This window comes from Terrapene carolina, unplaced genomic scaffold (genome assembly GCF_002925995.2).
Source record: "Terrapene carolina triunguis isolate 2854851 unplaced genomic scaffold, T_m_triunguis-2.0 Scaffold112, whole genome shotgun sequence".
NCBI lineage: Eukaryota > Metazoa > Chordata > Testudines > Emydidae > Terrapene > Terrapene triunguis.
In genome coordinates this window covers 9,059,619-9,069,454 of record NW_020664463.1, presented here as the reverse complement: position 1 = coordinate 9,069,454, position 9,836 = coordinate 9,059,619, and the positions used below count along the sequence as shown (strand labels likewise).

Here is a 9,836-nt window from a genome sequence, read left to right as displayed (position 1 = left end):
AAAAAAAAAAAAAAAAAAAAAAAAAAAAAAAAAAAAAAAAAAAAAGACACCTGGATCAACTATTTCTTCATTCTATTATTGATAGTCAGCATTTATTGACACACACATATGACCACTTTATAGAAGCCTTCTGTCGCTATCCCATATCTGTGCTTGCATGCTGTAGGCAATATGAACTTTCTGAAATACTCTCATTGATTACTCTTTTTAAACACTGTTTATCTCAACAAAGGTTTGAAGTGGACTGGATCCAGATAGCCCTGCACCCAGCCCTCTATAAGAAGGATAATTGTCATAATGAGGGTCTTTGAGAATAGCTGGACTGCACAGATAAAAAAGAGCTGATGCTTATAGACTCAGGTGTGGAGGGGGCACTCTAAAAACAAAAAAAAAAACCATTTTACTCTTTTTAACTTGATATCCTCTGCATTCAGTGCACATTAGCAAAAAGTGGACTGTAAACAAACAGAATAAAACTTTAACATATGTAATTCATTATTACCAATCCAAAGCAGAGCATTTGTTCCCACATCCTACAATTTTTTGAAGTTAAGGTTTCATGAAGTTAAGATTTGACAAACCTCTTCCTTAAATGCTTTCTATATGAATTCAAAGTAGAATTGCTCATAAGAATATTGAACACAGACCTATAGTTTTTAGGGCTACATTCCTTTTCCTTTCTGCATTATTCATAAGGGAGGTAATGATGTTTGACCCATTCAATGAAAGTTACTTTATTAGAGAAGTTCCTAATTTTATCTTGTTTGGTTATCATTAGGATTTTGGTGAATTTATGAGGGAAAACAGATTAACTCCTTTTCTAGACCCCAGATATAAGATCGATGGAAGTCTTGAGATTCCTTTGGAACGAGCAAAAGATCAGTTAGAGAAACATACTCGTTACTGGCCTATGATTATTTCGCAAACCACCATCTTCAACATGCAAGCTGTAAGTGATCATGGATTTGTAACTTTTCTGTTCTGTTCTGGAGTAAGTTTTTAAAACTGTACTTAGGGAAGAGTTAATATCAGTAAAAACTGCATAGCTGATAGCACACTACAGAAAAATCAACAAAAACAAAATCAGTTAGAATAAGGTTTTGGCTTTCACTTTTGATTAAGTACTTTGTGTATATTTTACAACTATAACTCTGTACCCAAATGTCTCCCATTACATGGAATTGAGTTGGATGCAAAGCTGTTGGGTTAAGGGGGAGACGTCTGAAGCGTCCCCAGCATGCATTACTACATGAATCTAGGTTAAAGGATTTTTGTTTTTTAATGTCATGCTCAAATATGCTTCTAAATCCCTACCCCCTAACTAAATGCAGATTTTGTTCTGTTTTGTTTTGTCTTGAAGGTAGTGCCATTAGCCAGTGTTATTGTGAAAGAAGCTCTGACAGATGAGGATGTGCTGAATTGTCAGAAAACAATATACAACTTGGTAGATATGGAGAGGAAAAATGATCCACTGCCAATTTCAACAGTTGGTACCAGGGGAAAGGGTCCAAAAAGGTTTAACATTTATTAATTTTGTTGTACTTTTGCAAAAAAAAAAAAATCACATCTGCATACATTCCAGATGAACCTTGTGTTTTAAGTTGGACAATCAAAGGTAATTTAGAGTCCACTAAACTACATACATGTGCAAAATAAATGTTGTATATCATTTGGCTGCATCATTTAGAGCTGTAATCCTATTCCCCTGGTTCATGTTAAAGAAAAAACTCAGTTGTAACTGGAAACAACAGATTCAATCACATCTTACAAAGAATAATATTTTTATTATATTTAAGACACTTTTTAAAGGGGAAAAAATCACACCGAAAACACCATCTTGAGCCTCACGTAGGTTAGAACAGAGGAAATGCGGGTCACCACTGGACTCATGGAAACCAGACACTTCCAAAGCTATTGTATATTTAAAATATTTTTAATATTTGATTATCTTAAAAGTAGTCATACCATTGTTGAAACATTTTTTATAAGAGATGAAACTTCCCTTACAACAAATTTGTAAGTCTATGATATCCCATCCATTGGAATGTTTCAGAGTAGCAGCCGTGTTAGTCTGTATCCGCAAAAAGAACAGGAGTATTTGTGGCACCTTAGAGACTAACAAATTTATTAGAGCATAAGCTTTCGTGGGCTACAACCCGGAATAATGATGTGCATTTCTTGTACATCAATCTGATCCTAGGCAGGATGGTTTCCTGAGTATGAAAAAAAAGTGAGCTACAAAAGATACTTGAACTATTCAGTTCTGTAGTGTTATGTTACAGTGATTCCCTATTATTTTGTCTTTAATTTTTGTCTAAGAGAAAAACATTAAAATTCATTTGAATCTGGCAATGAACAGATGGATTTCTACCTGTCCCAGCATTGAAAAAGAGGGTTTCTTCTTGCCTCTTGAGTTGGTTGGCTCAAGTGACATTAATAGGTTTTGGCAATGTCTCTACAATAGCTTTGACCCAGGGAAATTGATGATTCTGACTCAAGGGGAGATTTGGGTATTAGATTTAATTACAAGTTCAGATTTGTTGGAAGCAGCTGAGCATGTCCACATACTATGCGGCTCCAATGCTTCCAAGAATGAAACAATACAGGGTTATCAGAATTCCAGTAAAGGGAGTTTACTGAGACTTTTTAAAAAAACTTAGGCTCAATCTACTAGACAGTAACCGTTTTGAACCTTGATTATTTAATATATAAATGGCTCTTACAAGCTGGAGGGGGAGAGAGAGAGAGTGTCTGTGTGTAAATATGTGAAGATTTTATTTTGTGCCTGTGGATAGAGATGAACAATACCGGATTATGTGGAACGAATTGGAGACCCTTGTTAGAGCGCATATAAATAACTCGGATAAACACCAGCGAGTCTTGGAGTGTCTCCTGGCTTGCAGGAGCAAGCCTCCTGAAGAAGAAGAGCGCAAGAAACGAGGGAGGAAGAGAGAAGATAAAGAAGACAAGTCAGAGAAATCAGGAAAAGATTATGAACTGGAAAAACCCTGGCAGGAATCAGAGAGGTGAATTTTCTGAATTAATATATGCTTTCACGTACTAGTATGTAATGTGGCATATGCAGCACAGTCTAGCGCTAGAATTTTTAAAAGGTTAAGTGTTTTAACTAACTTGATTTTAGCTTGTTTATAAAAGGCACAAATGTAAGTGTAAGTATCGAAACCCCAATTATCTGATGTTAAGATAAGTTTCCCAAATATGACATTTAGTTTCATGCTTATATTAAGGGTACACTTATAAATAGTTTAGAATGGGGATAATAAAAGATACATGTTTTTTAATAAATGTTTAATCAATTGTTATAATGGCCAAAATAACAGTAAGTTGCTTGCTTGTGACTTCACCATCTATAGCACTTTCTACTTAGATGTATACCCATCCGTAACATACTACATCTGTTAATAACTTTGTATAAACAAACCCTAATATGAAGTGAGACTGAAAACTATAGACAAGTGAATTTCATTTATCCTGAACTCTGGCTGATTGACTGTTTAGGTGTCCTCATAGACATTTAGATGCTCCAGGTTTTTCTGCGCTGAGTTTTGTGTAGATTAGCATCAAGGTTTATTGATTATGGACCTGCTTTCTATGCCTTAAGAAACAAAAAGTTGTCCTGTTGGCTGATGTGACACGTGATCATGAAGGATCAGTTAATCTGTCTAGTCATGAATTTCTTGAGTATCTTTTTTTTTTTTTCCCCCTTTCAAACGTCTCTTCTAAAGAAGTCATAAAGTTGAGACTCAGAAAAAATGGTTAATCAGCTCTAAGCTCAACTTGTATGTGCTGTTCTGTGTGCGAGCATGGCCACTAGGGAAGATGGATGTTTTGTCCTGCAGTGTTGTGAGCATGCTGATAATACTTAGATCTACCTGTGCATGTGGTCAACTCCAATACTATGATTTCCTTTCTTTCCTAGTGTGAGACAAAGGTAGGGATGCAGATGGCAGCAAACTGGTTCAGGCTCAAACCCAGAGTCAGCAGTAGATTTGTGTGGTCCGGATGGTTAGCAACAATTGCACTTTTAAATCTCTATCACAACCAATTGTCACAATAATGAGTGCCATATAAATATTGGTCACTAATTGAAATGAGATTGAGTTTCAGCTCATTCCCACTTCCTTTTGGTCTGCATCCAAGAAAATACTTAGCCAATGGCTTTGCTAGTTATTTTCATCCATCTCATGACTCTCAAAAAAAGCAATCGTTACGCTAGGACGGATGGTATATGAATAAACTTGGACGAGCACTGTAAATGAGAAGTGTGGTGTTGATGCTCTCTGTTGTCTCCCCTTTTTTTCCTCCCTTCCCCACTTAAGATTAAAAGGTGTATTGGATCGCGAAAAAGAGGAACTGGCAGAAGCTGAAGTTATAAAAGATTCTCCTGATTCTCCCGAACCACCCAACAAAAAGCCTCTTATTACAATAGATGAAATACCTCCAGTGGAAAAAACAAAAGGTAAGTCAAAATGATTTTGAAAAATAGTAAATCAGGTAAAATTGGTGTGAATTGCAAGAGCTCGTATACGGTTGTCACAGCAGTTCATATTTGCTTGAGTAAGATAAAGGTGCACCTCTTGAATATCCTGTGTGTAGATTTAATCATTCAGTGCTAATGAGAGTCATGGCTAAGTCTTTATACACAAAGTGGTTGGTGAGAGGGGGTCAAGCAGAATCTTACTATGAGTTGAATAGTTTTGGTCCAGGTGGAGGGATGAAAAACGAGCTGTGAGGTTGAAGGTTCAGGGGACTGATACAAAGCCTCTATGTTCCTGATTTGAGTTCCATGTGATTGATTGCTGTTCGTTAAGGGCCAGATTGTGATAGTTTTAAATGTGGTTAGTACCTTAACATTGTATGTGGTACCACTGATTTCGGTGGAATTACAACTGGAGTAGGAGCTTCTCAATGTGCACAAAGATCACAGCCTTGTCCTAATCTAGGTAGTAAATTTATTGGGTTCAAAATTAATTTCCTTGTATAGAGATGTCATTAATGTAGAATAAAAAGCCATGAGGGTAACACAGAGGAGAGCGGAAGAGTTATTAGAAAATATAAAATGTATTTATTTTGGGGTAGTGTGTCTTTATAGAAAAGAACCCTCAACAAGTAAAGTGCTAAAGGCATACAGGTGGAATACAATGCACCATACACCTATATGGGAAAGAAGGCCACAAAAGCCAAGTTAAGGCAGAATGAATGAGCCTTAGCAGGGGACATAAAATTGTTTTATCCTAGAGTGAGGAGTCAACTGCAGAAGAGTTGAGTCTTGGAGAGATTTGAAGAGTTAGTTTTAGTTTAATTAGAACATTGTGAATTCTGAGAGATGTCTTCTGATTTTTGTGTGTGTATAATCTATTGATCAGTGGTTTTCAACGTATGGTCTGGCAGTCCACAGGCTATGTCTAAGGGGTCCGCAAAAGGTGACTGTGAAAATAAAGTTTCAGATCCCAGAAAAGGCATTCTGTTTCTCTGATCAATAAAAAGTATTTGAATCCCCCCACCTACAGGTCAAAACCCAGAAGTATTGTCATTACCATAGACGTCCACAGTTTAGTGCCCTTTCTCACGTTGCATCAAATGCCATGCTGAGCATATGCGACATTTACAAAATATCAGTTTTCAGGCCAAGACTTCTATGGTGGAGGTTTGCAGACGGCTGGCTGATTTTCCAAAGGGATCCACACTTTCATTTGAAATTTTTTAGGGGTCCACAAATGAAAAAAAGGTTGAAAATCACTGTATTAGATAATCGACATACTATATAAAATAGAATATTGTGGTGTGGTCTGAAGGTTCTAGAGATAGCTGCATTATGCAGACCTGGAGCTAGAGTACTCTCTGGAGCAGTCTACAAAAAGTAAAGAGTGGGATGGGGTAGTTCACAGACTGAGATTCCCCTCATCCAATGTAACATATGCTAATGGAAAGCTCAGAGGGCTCTGTTGCTACCCACTGTCCTTGGTAGTTCTGGGTGGGGAGTGTTTTTGGGCTAGTGGGCCACCATTCTTGCTGGCTGAACAGCTGTATTTCAGAGCTGTCAGCAGTGGTTGGTGCATAAAGGACAGTGACCACTTGGCAATCTCACTGTCAATCAGCTGGAGAGACCAGTCCCTAGACTGGGATATCAAGGGGAGGAACTGCTCCTTTGATGGCCCCACTACCATATATTGCAGTAGAGCAGCCACAGCTTCAATTCTGCCTCTGGGACAAGGTTTGATTGATGCAGAGCAATTCCTTGTCTGCTACGGGTTGTGAACGGGATGGGATCTGCCTCCTTTGGATCCATTTACCGCTCTGCATAGGCACAAAGCCTGGCCCAACTTCATGCCCACAAAATAGTAGAATCCATTTTGATCAAATGTCCTTAAACCATATAGAACTAACATAATGTGGGAAAAGGTAACCTCATAACCTTATACACCTCTACCCCGATATAACGGGAGCCAAAAAATCTTACCGCGTTATATTGAACTTGCTTTGATCCGCTGGAGTGCGCAGCCCGCCCTCCCCCCCGGAGCACTGCTTTACTGCGTTATATCCAAATTCATGTTATATCGGGTTGCGTTATATCGGGGTAGAGGTGTACCATCTAAACCTCCCACCTGTTTGCCGCTGTCTTATTCATCTAACCTACAGTGTAAGTTTCTTGGGGTAGGGACCATGTCTTACATTGGTCTTTAATGTGCTATGCTGGTGCTGTATAAATAGTATAATTTGTTCTGTAAACTTATATTGAATTAGTATTTGAGAATTCATTAATCAAATCACCTTGAATCTATTTTCAAATCTAATCCTAGGGCCAATGTCCTTGCTGTCTTTGTGGAGCAATAGGATTAATACAGCCAATTCTAGGAAACACCAAGAATTTATTGGTCGTCTGAACTCTGTCAACAATAAAGCTGAGCTGTATCAACATCTTAAAGAGGAAAATGGGTTAGTATTGCTGAATACATAATATATTTTATAAACAGTCAATGTGCTATATACAGGAATAAATTAGTCATAGTAGTAATTTATTAAGAGGATTCCTTACCTCTTGCACTAATCAAAATCTAAAAAATTTTATTTATTTATTTATTTTTACAGCAAAGAAACTTTATAATCTCAGTTTTCATTCATTTGCCCCTACTTCATTGCAACCCTCCCCCTAACTGAGCAGGGCTGAATGCCACCCTGTTGTCTTGGATTGTTTCTTACCATCTATCCCAATGACTATCTACACAGCACAATCCTCCTTATGCTTGTAGGGGGCCAAATAGGAGACGAGATTAAGACCCAAACTCCCCAAAACAAAATCTCCATAAAAGTAGCTAAATCAAACATGGCAGAGATAAAACCATTGCATCTTGTACAACACATTAAAGGAATAATAACATCTCTTGCATCCCCATAAATCCAGCTGCCATCAAGTAATCGTTAGAATGGGAGTGGCCAACAAATTGAGCAAAAGGATAAAAATAACAGGGAAAAATGTTAAATACTATTAAGGATTTGACAGAAACTGGTACAGCTCAAGAGATTCAGAGGAGCAGACCCTCCTCAGTCAGACACAAGTCTGTGTTTTGTCTTGCCTTTGTTAACCACTGCTGGAGTCAATAATGTAACGTCAGTCTTAACTGTGATTTTTATATACAGACGCTCCCCGACTTATGCAAGCGTTCCATTTCGGAACGCCTTGCGTAAGTCAAATTTTGCGCAAATCATACCCGACAATTACAAAAAAAAAAAAAAAACTTAACGGAACTTTTTCTGTAAGTGCGGGTTTGCATAAGTCAGGTTTGCGTAACCCAGGGAGCATCTGTATGGAACTTATTGCTCATTTACCCTAGCTGTAAGCAGAAAGTTCCTTGAAAGCAAACTTTCCTCTGGTTTAATGATTACTATATATGTGTATATAGTATATACTTTATATATGTATAAAGAGGTCTCTAAAAAAAAAAATAGTGTTGCGGCACTAGAAAAGTATAAAGAAATGTTTATATAAATTCACAGATTTGCCTTTTATTTTTAATCATTTGAGTGCATGACAAGTAAACGATATGCTCTAACTGACTAGTCTTCTTGACCTATTTTTGTATTTCAGAATGGAAACAACAGAAAATGGAAAAGCCAGCCGGCAATGAGTGTTGGTTTTTAAGAACTATGCTTGGCCATATTTCATGAATATTTTATGCTGGATTTGATATTGGTACCATTTCAGTAAGATTGTATAGATCTGTTGCTTTGATTGGTTTTACATTTTTCTGATTTTATCCTTTTTCTATTAAATGTAAAATTTGCATATTACATTCAGTGAATTGTGTGCAAATGGGATTTGTCTTGAAGTATCTTATAATCATATTTTAGGATGAAAGGATGTTTCTCCTGCTACACACACAAGCAAACCTGTGAAATGATACAATCTGATTTTTAGGTCTATTGTTTAATATTGAAAAGCACAATATTCAAGCATTTTAAAAAAACTTATTTGAGCTTTTTTCTGTTGTATTGATACATTTTAGATCTATATGAAACTCCTCAAGAGGCCATGCTCTAGGAGAAGAGAAATATAAAAATACCTATTAAGTACAGACTCTTAATCTGGAGTTCCTCGTTGAGAGTGTGCAGTTCCAGATCAACAGTTGGGCAGTGGGGTGAGAAATGGTTTAAAACCTTCACTAGAGTGTAAATGATTGGGGTGAGGTCCTGAACTTCTTAAACAAGATGAATTATTAATTTCATCGAGAATTATTCAGTTTGAAAGCAAAGCTTTTCTAGTTGCTATTTATGCCAGAATTAACAAAACAAAAATCCTCACCTTTAACTGGTAACTGGCTGCTACCTTCAACTTGCCATCCACAGGAGTGTACAGAAAGAGGCTATGGGGTGTAAAATAAAACCCAGTTCAGAGAGCAGGGCCCAATCGATTATTCTTTCTGCGGCCATGCAGCGGAGTTACTCCAACCTTTGCTGAATTAACTTCCTTTTGCTTGATGGCAGCTGGTAGAAACAACTGACTTGGGTATACTACAGTGCAAGATGCTGTACCATGCTCTTACTTTAGGAAGAAGGGTAGCTGGCACATAGGCTTTTCTTCTAAATAAGTCAGCATGTCACATAGCCAAGTTTCATCAACTAAGAAAAGTATGAAGGCCACAGATGATGATGATGATGATGGCTGGATCAGAACACAAATATCATGTGAGTACTCCTTACTTACATTCGTAACTGCTGACCATTTAGCGGCATAGAAATAGAAATAAAATATAGAGCTTCAAGGTGATTACATAGCAAGTATAATGTAATGTAATTACTAAGTAAATACATGGTTTATTTCTTTCTTGATATATGATGATTATTTTTAGAGTCACCTGGTGTAATTATTTAAGTAATCCATAGGATCAGTTAATAAAGAGTACTTGCATGATATTTTGTCTGTCATATTTTACATTTATATGGAGATTGCTGAGGTTCTCAAAGCTTGGTGTCACACTGCTGAAATCCAGTGACCTCTGGGATGGGAAGGCAATCATTTCACAGCACTTCATAACAGCTGGGGGAGGGAAAACTTTGACCAAAGATGCTGGAGCAAATCTCTGCATTTATAAAAAGGGCTTACAGATATTGAAAGTCCTCTCAGAGCAGACAGGACTGACTTTTATAAGGTCATCCGAAAGATCTCTGCAAGGACTCCCTACTCTTGAATACTATAGAATCTTTAATGGTCACAAATGCTCAAGTCCTTTGTTTCCACCTCTTATCTGAAAGCCAGCACGTCCTGCAGCACAGGGTCTCCTAGCACCATATTGAGGCATTGATTCAGTGCTGATGCA

General features: G+C 37.3%; 1 protein-coding gene across 3 annotated transcripts in view; it reads left to right on the top strand.

The window, feature by feature from the left end:
- The window catches only part of INTS13 (integrator complex subunit 13), a 36,773-nt gene extending 27,341 nt beyond the window's left edge, over window positions 1-9,432 (top strand). For all 3 annotated transcript variants that reach the window (XM_026652198.1, XM_026652199.2, XM_029911673.1), the window contains exons 12-17: window positions 779-949; window positions 1,361-1,515; window positions 2,796-3,026; window positions 4,341-4,480; window positions 6,822-6,957; window positions 8,108-9,432. In XM_026652198.1, the coding sequence (XP_026507983.1) occupies window positions 779-949; window positions 1,361-1,515; window positions 2,796-3,026; window positions 4,341-4,480; window positions 6,822-6,957; window positions 8,108-8,147 (873 nt within the window). In that variant the 3' untranslated portion in view covers window positions 8,148-9,432. The remainder of the gene's footprint in view (window positions 1-778; window positions 950-1,360; window positions 1,516-2,795; window positions 3,027-4,340; window positions 4,481-6,821; window positions 6,958-8,107) is intronic.
- The last annotated feature ends 404 nt before the right edge of the window (window positions 9,433-9,836 follow it).